We start from the raw sequence: 12,149 nt of genomic DNA on the forward strand, positions 1-12,149 counted from the left end.
TCTTGCCTTGCCAAGACATTTCCTAGTGCCAATCCCGGGCGCCGCAATCGTAAAGTTATCACTGAGCTTCTGCCTTGCAACACAACGATAATTACAATCCGAAAGCCCTTTCAACCCCGACGAGGGAATTCTACTCTCGAAACTACCCTACATCTCCCCTTGCGACAATCTACCAAACTCCGCAACCACACCATATAGTACATTATGCCACCCGTCCGCACCGCACGCGCCTCGAAAAAGGCACCGCCTGAAGGCTTCGAGGACATCGAAGACACACTCCTCGAGTTCCAGAACAACATGAAGGACGCCGAGAACGCCTCCCATGAGGGTAAAAAGAAGTACGAAATGACGTGGCCCATCTTTCAAATCACCCACCAGCGCTCGCGATACATCTACGACCTTTACTACGAGAAGGAGGCCATCAGCAAGCAGCTTTACGACTACCTGCTCAAAAACGGGTATGCGGACGCTATGCTGATTGCCAAGTGGAAGAAACAGGGCTATGAGAAGGTAAGCGCTCTCTTAGAGGCTCGGTGCGACTATGGCTTACTTGTGCTAGCTGTGCTGCACGCGATGCATCCAGACGAAGGAGACGAACTTCAGGTCGACATGTATCTGCCGTGTTCCAAAGGATAAGATGAAGGAGAATCAAGACATCCAGTGTGTGAACTGTGGGTGTAGAGGATGCGCTTCCAGCGACTGAGCAAAGGAAGGGAGGGAGACGATGCACAATGAAAGATACCTTACGATTGAGTTTGAGCGTAATTGGCGCTCTTCAACTGCGGCGACTTCTCGCCAAGCTGTGCTATGCGACAGGGTCAGGAACAGCAATTCCGCCTGAAGAGCGGAAATAGTGGGCAGTCACCAGCAGCAGGACTACTACCCTAGCATAGCTGGCCGTAGAATTGATACGATCGCAGCTTTGGTTTGGGATGATAGCACGGTCAGGCTGAAGGTACAGAGTCTGTCATTCGGTCGTGTCATGAAATTCATAAGTTAACGTGTCTACAGATGAGGTACAAGAATTGAAGCTAGGGTATACCAGTACTCCGTCCCAGTTGTGAGGTCTGAGATGAACATATGAAAAGTCGTTCCATCATCTGCTTGTACAAACCGTCCCCTTCCCCTTTTCGTATCTTTATATTCTCTCGTTACCGCGGTTGGCACTATCTCCCTGTGGCGTGGAGAACGAAGCTCCCTGGGATGGTTGCTTCTTCACCCAAGCTGAGGGAGGCGGCGAGGGCCAGAGGCTTGAAATCTCGGTCCCAAGGCTACCTCTTCGCATGGTGTGTACGGTATCACCACGCTTCAATCGAAACGGACTTTTTCCATCGACAGGCGAGTCCATGTCCGCCTCCGGCATTGCGATAGTCGTGCCGACTTGGTGCTTGTCATGCTGAGTATTAACACCTGGCTGGTCGTAAAATCTACTCTCGCCGACAATTGGGGCTTCGCGAAATCGGCCATTGTGGACTGGTGTGCTGAAGGCCGCCATGTTGAACACTTTGCTACCCCTACGACTGCTATCGATAGAGCCGCCAGACATATAGTGGTCTTTTTGTGGGACAGGTGGCGGGCCCATGGGTCTGATGGCCTTGCGTACTCGTCGTTTTCGCGACCAGAGGAGGAAGAACATCCACGTAGCGCATAGAAAGATGATGACTGGTATCATGCCTAGGCCTATCTTTGTCCCGAATGTTATGCCGTGCTTTATCGGACCTGAAGGGGCTTCTGACACGACGGCGGGCGATACCATCGCAGGTGGTACCGAAGGATCCATTTTGAGGACTGAGGAAGGTGAAGGTGACTCAGTTGCACCAATATAGATGTTCGCTGTTGATACGGGCGACGGCGTGGTGACAGCGCGCTCTGCTGCGTGGACTGAATACGAGACTGGACTCATGCTTGGTGGTTGTGGCTTGCAACAGGTGGTAACGAGGTGCTTTATTCACATTCCCGTTCATCGACGGACTCCTAAGTACGGGCCAACGACTAGAAATGCCCGATCGTATCAATAGAGAGAACAATGTTGTGTCCCTTTCAGCTCCTTTGAACGCAGACTTGAAACAAAGGTCAGGGTACCCTTTGTATAAACAATGAACACCGCCTACTTGCTTTGTAGCAATTAGCATACCATCACACACCTATCTTGATCGGTATGCGGACTCCGGTTGGCCCCCGTCAAATTGGTGAAACGCAAAAAAGGTATCGGACATTTTGCAGGCCCCGTTATCGTGAACGCGTGTTAGCATAGGTCTGCAACGAGAGAACGAACAAAAGTTGTTGGCTCCATGACGCGGGATCAAGTTGTTTCACGCCAAGGGAAGAAAACCCACTAGGACCCAATAGTAGGTTGAAGTTTATTTTGTTGCGAAAATGACTGCATACTAGGGTGCTTTTTTTGCGAGAGGCCTGTTGCCCAGCTGCCGATGTGGTCGGAGATGCTCGCAATCCACGGCATTTCATTGCCTGCTTAGATGTATCGAGGCTTTCATGACAGAATCTATCAAAGCAACATTGTGCTAAGAAGGAATACCGTTGTAAATGTCCGACGATCGAGAGGACTAATCCTGATGGTATAGATGGCTAGCGCCTGGCTGCCCAAGCTATTTTAGGCTCCCTCCATAACGCGGGGTGAGGTCACCTTGCATCCCGACGACTATCAGTCTACGAGTGAATACACTGAATAGGTCGTCTGTTTGCGGAACGCTTGCAGGTAGGATCCCCCTTTGACTTGTTTGTCCATTTTCGGCGGCTGAGACATTCAGGACAACCACCAAAACTGATCTGCCACTTTCGAGATACGCCGCTGCATTTGTCAGCGCATTCAGCCTTCCGGTATCAAGCCGGAAGGTTCTCCTGAATGCTTTTGTATGAATTGAGGGTTCCTTCTTCGAGTGTACGACCTCTGTGACTGGCATTGACACTTCGAATCCTGATATAGGTGTCAACAATCCACTCATTAGAATCGCAGTCATTAGACCTTTTCTGATGGTGACTGGACGCCTGAACCTCAAAGCGTGGAGGACACGTAAGGAACATCAAGACCAAAAGCTCCTTTTTGACGCATCGCATCGTTTGGCCCACTTCCTTGGGTGACACGTTAATTCGATCGCTCGCTTTCTCTTAGCGAAATCTCAAAGGATGGCGGACGAGGCGGCATCGCATCGATCAAGACTTCCCAGTCATCTGGCTAGATCCAACATGCTCAACGTAGAAGCCTTGGAGCAGTGTGACTTCAAGCCAAAAGCCCCACGCGGACCTCCTGAGCATAGTTCGCCAACCACCGTATACAAATATTGTACCCCTTCGGAATGGCGTGAGTTACATCGAGGCATTGATCCTGACTTGCCTATTACGCAAGGCACTTTTCCTTTGCTCTCTCTACCTGCGGAGCTGAGGAACACGATATATCGCGAACTCCTCCTCACTACTATCCCGCTTCAACTGGTCCATGACCGACCCTTTTGGCCTGACATCACTGTCCCAGGCAAGAGGATTCATCCCACGATTTTGCAAGCGAGTAAAAGGGTGTGCCATGAAGGTCTTGCGGTCCTATATGGGGAGAACACGTGGTATATCCATATTGACAAGACACTCGAGAGATACAGAGCGGACATGCGTTACCTGAACCCGTCTTTCTGCCTCCCGCCGCCGTTGACGACGTGCATGTCGCAGATCAGACGAATTGTTATGCACGCCGGTTCGAATGATCGTACCAGAACCAGATATGAGATATATCGCCAATTGCGGAATATTGGAATCCTGATGGATAGCCTTCAGCTCTTCGCTATACAGTTTCCGAACGAGCATGTGCTCAACAAGAACAAGAGGGTCAACGTAGAATGGTTGGAGGATATAGATGTGAAGGAGCTGAAGGGGAAGCATGTGTGGTTCCCGGACGGTACAATGCCAGATGAGGGGTGGCTTGCTATGAAGCAGGGCAAACGCGGGGTCGCAAGTGCGGGAAGGATCCCAGGACTGGGGGTCTACTGACAGATCATTAGGAGAATTTTCACGCTTCGAGGCTCTATGAAGTCCGAAGACGTCGTATAGATTGTGGGCAGGGGCTACGTAAGGGAGTAGTATATAACAGTTTCATACATATATACTTTATCGCGCATTAATATCCTCAACCACCTCGGTAGAAGGGCCTAGAATAGATGAGTGGACTACAGCAGGAATATCTCCAACGCTACTATGGTCTGTGCAACTATCTAGTGATTATACGAACCCGGCGATCTCTACCATGCGTGTAGAAGCCAAGACGCAGATAAAATTACCGACGTCATCGAACATTGGCCTTTTGTTTTGCTCAACAGCCCAGTGTTTCAAGGCCTGTGCCCAGAGTATTGGCCCGTCATTGAGAAATGTATCTCAGGAGCGCGTAAGGAGGCGAGGCATGCACATAATAGAATCGCATCCGCATCCTCGTCTGCTCGTCTGTAAATCTTCAGCTAGCTAACATTTCCAATCATGACTCCCTCCATGTCTGAGAAAACTTCGTTGCTTCCCATCGCAGAATCTGGGCTAGAGGCCAAGACCAAGACCAACAGCAAGACACAGATCGACCATCGCGCCGTCATTGAACATGTCTTCCTACTCTTGAGTCTCCTCCTCACGGCTTTCCAGTTTTTCGTCCTCTACAGCATCGACGGCTCATCTCTTGCGCCTTCCACGACTTACTACAACGCTGTCTTGCGCCAACTCGCTCGCGGCCTGCGCATCTCAATTCCCGCAAGCCTTCCGACCAGCGTTGGCCTATTCTTCACCGCGCCCTATATCGCACGCCCAGATAAGATTGTGATCACTAGATACACGGTTCTACTCTGCTATCTCGTGGGCTCGACGTTGGGTGCGCTGCTGATCTAGGCCGGGGCGGCTAGGGTTTAGCTCGCGTACTGTTTCGTATCGCCGGGAGCGATAACGGCGGTGGAGAGCTGCATCCTTCGACAATTTGACGGGCTTCCTGAACAGTCATATAGGGCGCAGGACGTCAATTGATTGGGTCAGACGCTGTGAATAGTTTTAAAGCGTAGAGGTACGTTCCCCTCCTCTTGATGAGTAGTGCATGCTGCAATTGGCCTCTTGTGTCAAGTGTCAAAGGCGCATGCTCCACAATCACTTCGCACTGTCACAACGAGCTTGCGCATCCTGCAACTCTACTTGACCACATCTAACGAGCCTATCCAGTGCAATCGAATTACCGGCTTCCCCCTAGCGAATATGTCGCTCACACGCCCCAACCCGCGCTTTCTCGCTCGTACGAACCGCATCTTTGCCTCGCAAATCCGATCATACGCTGCGCCTGGTGAAGCAACTATTCCCCCAGCCAAAAAGAAGTACGTGCCTACTTCTGGCACCTATCCGATCGGCTTCAAGGCTGGAAGTGCACACGTTGGTGTCAAAGCCTCGAACACACGCTTTGATGATCTTGCTTTGATTGCGTCGGACACACCATGTTCAGGCGCAGCTGTGTTCACCACAAACAAGTTTCAGGCAGCACCTGTTACTGTCAGCAGGGACATGCTGAAGAAGAGGAAGGGCGATGGTATCAGAGCTGTCATTGTCAATTCGGGATGCGCCAACGCGGTGACAGGACGTGGCGGGATTGAGGACGCCATCTCGATGGGAAAAGAGACAGACAAGTGTTTCATAGAGGACAGCAACGGCGAGGATGATCTGAAAGGAAGCCGAAGCATTGTGATGAGCACCGGTGTCATCGGCCAGCGGTTACCGATTGAGAAGATCACCTCCAAGATACCGACGGCATACTACAACCTTGGAAACACACATGAGCATTGGCTAGGAACCGCACGAGCCATCTGCACAACAGACACCTTCCCTAAGCTGATTTCGAAGACATTTACTCTCCCGAGTACTCAGGTGGAATACCACCTCGCCGGCATGACGAAGGGAGCAGGCATGATACATCCCAACATGGCGACGCTCCTAGGTATAATCTGCACGGATGCGCCCATTGCTGCTTACCCACTGCGACAAGCCCTTATATCCGCGACCTCAAAGTCTTTCAACAGCATCTCTATAGACGGCGACACATCGACCAACGACACCCTAGCCATCCTCGCCAACGGTGCCGCAGGCGGTCAACCTGTTGTCTCAACGACTACGCCCGACTTCCAAGCCTTCCAGGAAACACTCACAGAATTTGCAATCGACTTGGCCAAACTCGTTGTCCGCGACGGTGAAGGCGCAACAAAATTCGTCACCATCCGCGTCACCAACGCCGCATCCTACAAAGACGCACACCGTGTCGCATCAACCATTGCGCGTTCTCCACTCGTAAAGACTGCACTGTACGGCAAAGACGCAAATTGGGGCCGTATCCTGTGCGCCACTGGCTACGCCGAGGGCGTCGACTCAGTCATTCCAGAGGAGACGAGTGTCAGCTTTATCCCCACGGACGGAAGCGAGGAGTTGAAGTTGTTGGTTCGGGGAGAGCCTGAGCAGGTCGATGAAGAGCGCGCGGCCAAAATCTTGGAGGCGGAGGACCTGGAGATCAATGTGAGGCTGAGTGAGAATAAGGGGTATGAGGAGGAGGCAGTGTTTTGGACGTGTGACTTCTCACACGAGTATGTTACTATCAATGGGGATTACAGGACATGAGAGTGGAAAGTGTTCAACATAGGACGCGAAGGATTCCTGTGAAATAAGTTACAAACTTTGGGAATTTTTACAATGCACATTACCTTTGAATCCCATGCAGAGAGGTTTATGCATTTCTGTCTGTTTACACTCAGACTCATCCTGCGAACATGGACAATGGGGTTACAACATTAGAACTGACAGTACTTGACACCAACTGACCCCATACCGACTTATATTCCAACTGACCCACCACCACCACGATATAACCCACTCCAGCCGCAAGAACAGACACATACGACCACAGGCAAAGGAACACTCTGGATCCCGTCCGCTCTCCACACGATAAGCCTTTAACCGGCGGATTAGTAGTCAGGTGGGTGACCACTGGCGAATCCCTGCTGTTGTATGTTTTTGAATTTTTTTTGGGCCCTTTCTTCTCATGAGTAACTGACGTAGTAGCTGTATCCTCTGCTTCTCTGCTGGGACTGGTCTCTTTGGTCGCAGTTATTCTTCTCTATGACTGGCTGTCTTCGTAGAGGACCATTCTCTTCAGGTTCAAGATCCACCCAACTTCCCTAACAAACTTGTACCTTGTCAAATAACATGCCATTTCCCGTTCTGCTCTCCTCTTTGGAATAAAGCGACTGTTATATTCGCCCACAACCTAGGCATTAACATAAGAACTACCAACAGCACCCTCACTAGGCCAGAGGAGAAGAATGCCTGGCATCGTCTAGACTCACAAAGAGGCGCCGGCGTATCACCTATGAAGGAAGGAAAGAATAGCACAATCAACGCGATGTATATGGGTGCACGTGTTCTATGGACAGTCAAGAAACATTCTCATTTCGCTAGACAAAAACGACCGTCAACGGCATTCAGGCATGTTCACGTCTACATCCTCATCAGGCCATTTAGCAATGACTTTGCCGCTCATCGCGCCCGATTGCAACCACCAGTCAACACAATCTGAATAAACTATATCATTACCGCGTGTACCGCAACCCAAAGAAACAAAAAGATGAAAACGCCGTGGTAGACACAGTGGCAAACGCTATATGTACGCCCACGCAGCCCTTCAATGCCTTGCCCGCCATTAAGAAGGGTATGTATCAAACGCTATAGGTAGAAGGGCTAGCCATCGCTGTCGTGGGTATCGTTTATCGTGACATCGTAAGATCGGGGTATCCAAAGGATAGTCCAAAGAGAAGTAGATGAAGTAGTGCTCGGATCTCAAAGATATAAGGGGTTGTTGAGAATGGTGAAGGTTGTCGATATAACATGAGGGGTATCGAGAATAGGACGGATCGAGGTATTTACAATACCAAGCAAAAGGTCCAGAAGGTGGCAGGCGAAAATATGGTATAGGATCAAGAGCCCGTTATCGTCTAGAATCATGGGCGTTTTGGCCATCGAGCGAATTCAGAACCGAACAGTAGAGCTGCGAGTCATGCCCGGCCGTGACACCTTCTGCGGTGATCCGTTAGGGGCAACAGCAGACGTCCTAGCTCCGATCTTTTCGAAACCTTGCAGCAGATCAATGCCGGGCTCCGACTCATCGCTGTGAAGAAGGTGAAAGATGTCCTCATCATCCTGCTGCTGCTGGGTGGTAGAAGCGCTGAGTGACTTCGGAGGAGTCAGGCCGGAATGTCCATTCTCCTTGTTGGCATTTGGAAGAGCGAATTCCAAGACTGGATTCGAAGTAGGAGGCTTCAACATGGGGGCCTTGAGCGGCGAAAAGTTCTTGGCTGGCGATAGGTTAGGTATGTTGAGGAACGAGGACGACAGCTTCCAGTTGGGAGTGGGCGAGTTGGTCATCTTGCCCTTTGAACCAGTGATATCAGCGAGTATGCCGCTCGTGGTGGCAGCGCGCTCCAGTCGTGGACGCTTACTAGCGCTGCGCTTGATTGGGCTCTCATTGTAATTGAAGTCGCCAAAGATGTCAAAGGTGCTCTCGAAGCCTTGTCCGACAAGATTGACACTCTCCTCGTTCGGGATCGACACCGCCGGGCTCCAGGTCTTGTTGTCAAGGAAGGACGTGTCGACCCACATGGCCAAGCTCTTATCTGGCGAGCCCCCAACAAGCTCTCGCATCTTGTTTCGGTGATTTCGCAAATTGGTGTTCGGGGATGCAGAAGCCGGTGGAAGAGCAGGGCGCTTGAACACAATGGCTGGAGTAAGAGGACCATCCGTCTTGTCAGCCCGGCGAAATGGCGAAGAGATGAGATGAGCATTGCTAGGCTGCTTCATGTAGGGTCTAGTCTTTGAAGGAGAGTCATAAGAGGAACCACGGATGCGAGCGATTTCCTCTTCAGCACGTCCACGCTTGAGGTTGGGGCGATCAACATCTGCTTCCGAAGTGAGTAGTGGGCCAAGTGGGTTGCCCTTGATCGCAGACGACTCGATGGACGAATAGTAGCCACTATCACCAAGACCATTGAACTTGCGCTTTCGCCCTCCGGACCGACTGTTGGTGGGGAAGCGTGGAGCACGCGGTGGCGTATCTTCACGAGCCGAGCGCGGGCGTGAGACGGGTGGTGGTGGTGACGAATGGATATCAACTGGCGGTGGTGAGGAGGGCATCTGGCGTGGTGGAGGCATGCTAAGGGGGTCGTGTCCGTCATGGGCGGTGGGGTCTGAGCATGGAATGGTAGCATCTGAGGATGGTAGCTCCGCCTCTTCAGGAAATTTACTCGAGTCAAAACCCTTGGTCGAGCTCATTGGTGGGAAGCTAGCAGACATGGATGTGGTCGACCGTGGCAGCTCGCCAGGATATGCTGGGAGGAAGCCATCAGGGTTGGCAGGCCGGCGAACGGGCTTGATTTTGTGATACTGCTTCTCGAATCCAGGGTTAATGACCCAGTAGTGGCCTTTTCCAGGATCGTCCTTGGGGCGCTCTTGCTTAGAGAACGACTTGCTCAGACTGAGATTGTGACGAATGCTGTTTTGCCAGCCCGTCTCCTGAGAGTTACGGTAGAAGACAAAGGTGTCGGAGATCCACTTGTATATCTGTGCCAGAGTCAACCGACGGCTTGGCGCCCGCAGGATGGCCATGCCAATGAGCATTGCGTAGCTGTAGGTGGGCTTGTTTCCATCGTCCTCGACACTGGGCATCTGCTCTGGATGCGGCAGGGGCCCGTCCACCTCCTCAACCTTGACAACTTCTTTGACCTTCTGCTTCTTACTGCGATCGCGTAGAGGTGCGGTGTCTGCGAACAGGCGCTTGGATTCTTGCTTTGTCGGCGGTTCTGCAGCGGATAGGGCGGATAATACGGGTTCCGAGTAGGAACACGCGTTCTCTTTATCCGTCTGGGACGGAAAGCTAGTCCAGTACTGTGCTTCACCCGCCATTGCTTGCGCTTGCTCTGGGATGGGCAGTTGTGCCTTCTTTGTGAGTGCGTCAGTGGAGAAATTCTGCTCCTTTGGTGGCGGTAGTGAAACGGCGTTGAGGCCCTTCTCAGCAAGGGCGCTGGGCGGGGGTGAGCTGGAGATGTGTCGGGTCTTGCGTGGTGAAAGCTCGCTGGTGGAGTCTTCTGGTGGTGCAAGGAGCGTGTGGGAGTCGTTTGACACGTCGGTAATGGATACGAAGCTGTCTAGGTATCGTGGGTCGTATGCGTTGACTTCGTGGTGATCGTGAGGTAGTACAGGGTCCTGAAAAATCTGCACAGAGGGCTGTCGACGCGCTGCAGCCATGGCGAGCGCGACCAGCAAGGTCTATAACGGCCTTGGATGGCCTCTCCAGACGCTTTGACGCGTGAAATCGCGTAAAGTCTGTCAAAACGGATCCGTTGAAGCTATGGGGCACGGTCGGAAAGTGCGGTGTTGATGGGAATTGCGGTGAGGGTAGGTAACCAAGCGTAGAGTGGGCAGGATGGTAGGGTGTGCGCAGTCAATTGTCGACGGGCGTAGACTGCCTATCCTGTCTCGTGTGAATCTGCGTTGGGGGCGTGAGAAAGGAGGTACTCGAGGGTGTGGGCTGCCCTCTTACCTAGGCGGGTGGATGTGAGGCGACGGGGCAGCTCGCTTACAGGCGCTAAAGCAACCTGTGACGACAGGCGGATGGCTGATCAGCAGCAGCGGAATGAGACGCTAGGGTTGGTCGTGTTGGCCAGAATAGAAGGTAAATGTTTCGTTAATCGTGCAGAGAGCGGGTACAAAGGCAGAGGCAAAGGCAAAGGGCAAAGGGGAGCATGACCAAGAAGAGGAGAGGAGGAGTCAAAGGGCGAGCGAGGGCGCGGGCATGGGCATGGGCTTGGGGCATGGGCATGGGAGGCAGCACGAGAGAGAGAGAGAGAGAGAGAGGAGAGAGGGCAACTGGGAATCCAGCTGCAGCACCTGCCTGCCTTGGCGGGCTGGCTGCAAACGCAAGGAAGGAGCGACCGGTGCAAGGGGCAGGAGCCAATCACCAGGGCGTCCGACGCGTCGACGCCCACACGGATCGATCGCGCGTCATTCTCTCCTCACCTCCAGGAACACCCTCGTGCCGCCAGCGAGACTAGCCAGCTGTTCGCACTCTGTGAGCGCTATGAGGCGCGTGTCAATTGACGCCCAGTCGAGCGCCCCCCCTTCCCGTTGCGAGCAGAATCGCCCGGCCGTTGCAAAGGGAAGGGAAGAAAAGCAACAACACCAGCGCAGAGAGAAACGGTGGAAGCGCCTGTACAACGCGAAACGTGAAACGGGAGCCTCTGTCGACGCGAGCCAGTCTGCTCATCGGATGGCGCTGCATGGAGCGACAACGGCTGCATAAGCCCATCATCGAGTGGTGCAGGTTGGGCCGAACCATGGGGCGGATGAAACCCATGCGCATCATGCTAGCTGCGGCCCTCAGCTCTGCCAGCGAAGCCATGGAAATGAAACCCATGCAAGACCGAGCTCCCTACGGCCGCTCATTTCCATGCGGCGGTACTCGCAGCACGGTAGTTATACATCCCTCAGCACAAAAGGCTTCCAACATGGCCTGACAGCTGCCAATCTCATGCCCATCGCACGAAACCGTGCAACACCGCTGGCCCCGTACACACCGGTACCTTTTGCTGCGTTAGCGGCCCATTTACCGGTGTGCATGCGAGGGGCAGCTTCGCTACCACATTTCCGTGTTAGCCTACCCCACTGGGCTCTGATCTGTACCACGACAGATAAGCACATATCCCTCAGAGGTCGCTTTATTAGAAAACACCAGAGCGTCTTCAGCCCAGCTAGTCATGGCTGTCATGCTCGGAGGGCAGCAACGGCTCAGATGCCGTTTACAACGATTAATAATAGCCTTAGCGAAACCTTCAAGATCGCGATCTGAAAGTCTCCGTCCGTGATGATACTATGTGGGGCCTCTGATCAGGGAGATCATCGGACGCTATCGCACCATAACAAACCGTCCCGGCTCAACAGCACGCCTCGGGAATTGGACGTCGAGTCGGGGTGTGTTCAGTACACGAGACATCCTGTTCATGGTGTGCCATCGCCGCACTCCCTACGACCATCTCTATCAAGATGGTCCACACATTCTTCATACAACGCGGAGAGACAGTTACTCCTCTTTGCTC

General features: G+C 52.7%; 7 protein-coding genes across 7 annotated transcripts; 4 read left to right on the top strand and 3 right to left on the bottom strand.

The window, feature by feature from the left end:
* The first annotated feature begins 82 nt into the window (after positions 1–82).
* On the top strand, positions 83–1,078 carry K460DRAFT_412797 (cell cycle control protein cwf14). The gene is made up of 2 exons (XM_040937560.1): positions 83–510; positions 560–1,078. The coding sequence occupies exons 1-2, from the start codon at positions 205–207 to the stop codon at positions 701–703; spliced, it is 450 nt and encodes a 149-aa protein (XP_040793755.1). The 5' UTR covers positions 83–204; the 3' UTR covers positions 704–1,078.
* Positions 1,079–1,138: 60 nt separating this feature from the next.
* On the bottom strand, positions 1,139–1,903 carry K460DRAFT_401219 (uncharacterized protein; the record flags this gene model as incomplete). The annotated part of the gene is made up of 1 exon (XM_040936400.1): positions 1,139–1,903. The coding sequence occupies one exon, from the start codon at positions 1,901–1,903 to the stop codon at positions 1,139–1,141; it is 765 nt and encodes a 254-aa protein (XP_040793756.1).
* A 1,466-nt stretch (positions 1,904–3,369) lies between these two features.
* On the top strand, positions 3,370–3,927 carry K460DRAFT_242333 (uncharacterized protein; the record flags this gene model as incomplete). The annotated part of the gene is made up of 1 exon (XM_040927325.1): positions 3,370–3,927. A coding segment is annotated over one exon (558 nt), but the record flags the coding sequence as incomplete, so codon positions are not given.
* Positions 3,928–4,381: 454 nt separating this feature from the next.
* K460DRAFT_29555 (uncharacterized protein) lies at positions 4,382–4,973 on the top strand. The gene has a single exon (XM_040929570.1). It carries the CDS (start codon positions 4,477–4,479, stop codon positions 4,870–4,872), a length of 396 nt encoding a protein of 131 aa, XP_040793758.1. The 5' UTR covers positions 4,382–4,476; the 3' UTR covers positions 4,873–4,973.
* Positions 4,974–7,001, top strand: K460DRAFT_29556 (bifunctional ornithine acetyltransferase/N-acetylglutamate synthase protein-like protein). Its single transcript, XM_040929572.1, has 2 exons — positions 4,974–5,041; positions 5,194–7,001. The coding sequence occupies exon 2, from the start codon at positions 5,227–5,229 to the stop codon at positions 6,625–6,627; it is 1,401 nt and encodes a 466-aa protein (XP_040793759.1). The 5' UTR covers positions 4,974–5,041; positions 5,194–5,226; the 3' UTR covers positions 6,628–7,001.
* On the bottom strand, positions 6,899–7,051 carry K460DRAFT_239234 (uncharacterized protein; the record flags this gene model as incomplete). The annotated part of the gene is made up of 1 exon (XM_040927303.1): positions 6,899–7,051. A coding segment is annotated over one exon (153 nt), but the record flags the coding sequence as incomplete, so codon positions are not given.
* Positions 7,052–8,031: 980 nt separating this feature from the next.
* Positions 8,032–10,302, bottom strand: K460DRAFT_401223 (forkhead box protein J2; the record flags this gene model as incomplete). Its single annotated transcript, XM_040936401.1, has 1 exon — positions 8,032–10,302. The coding sequence occupies one exon, from the start codon at positions 10,300–10,302 to the stop codon at positions 8,032–8,034; it is 2,271 nt and encodes a 756-aa protein (XP_040793761.1).
* Positions 10,303–12,149: the final 1,847 nt, after the last annotated feature.

The sequence above is a fragment of the Cucurbitaria berberidis genome, assembly GCF_010015615.1.
Source record: "Cucurbitaria berberidis CBS 394.84 unplaced genomic scaffold K460scaffold_1, whole genome shotgun sequence".
In the NCBI taxonomy this organism is placed as follows: domain Eukaryota; kingdom Fungi; phylum Ascomycota; class Dothideomycetes; order Pleosporales; family Cucurbitariaceae; genus Cucurbitaria; species Cucurbitaria berberidis.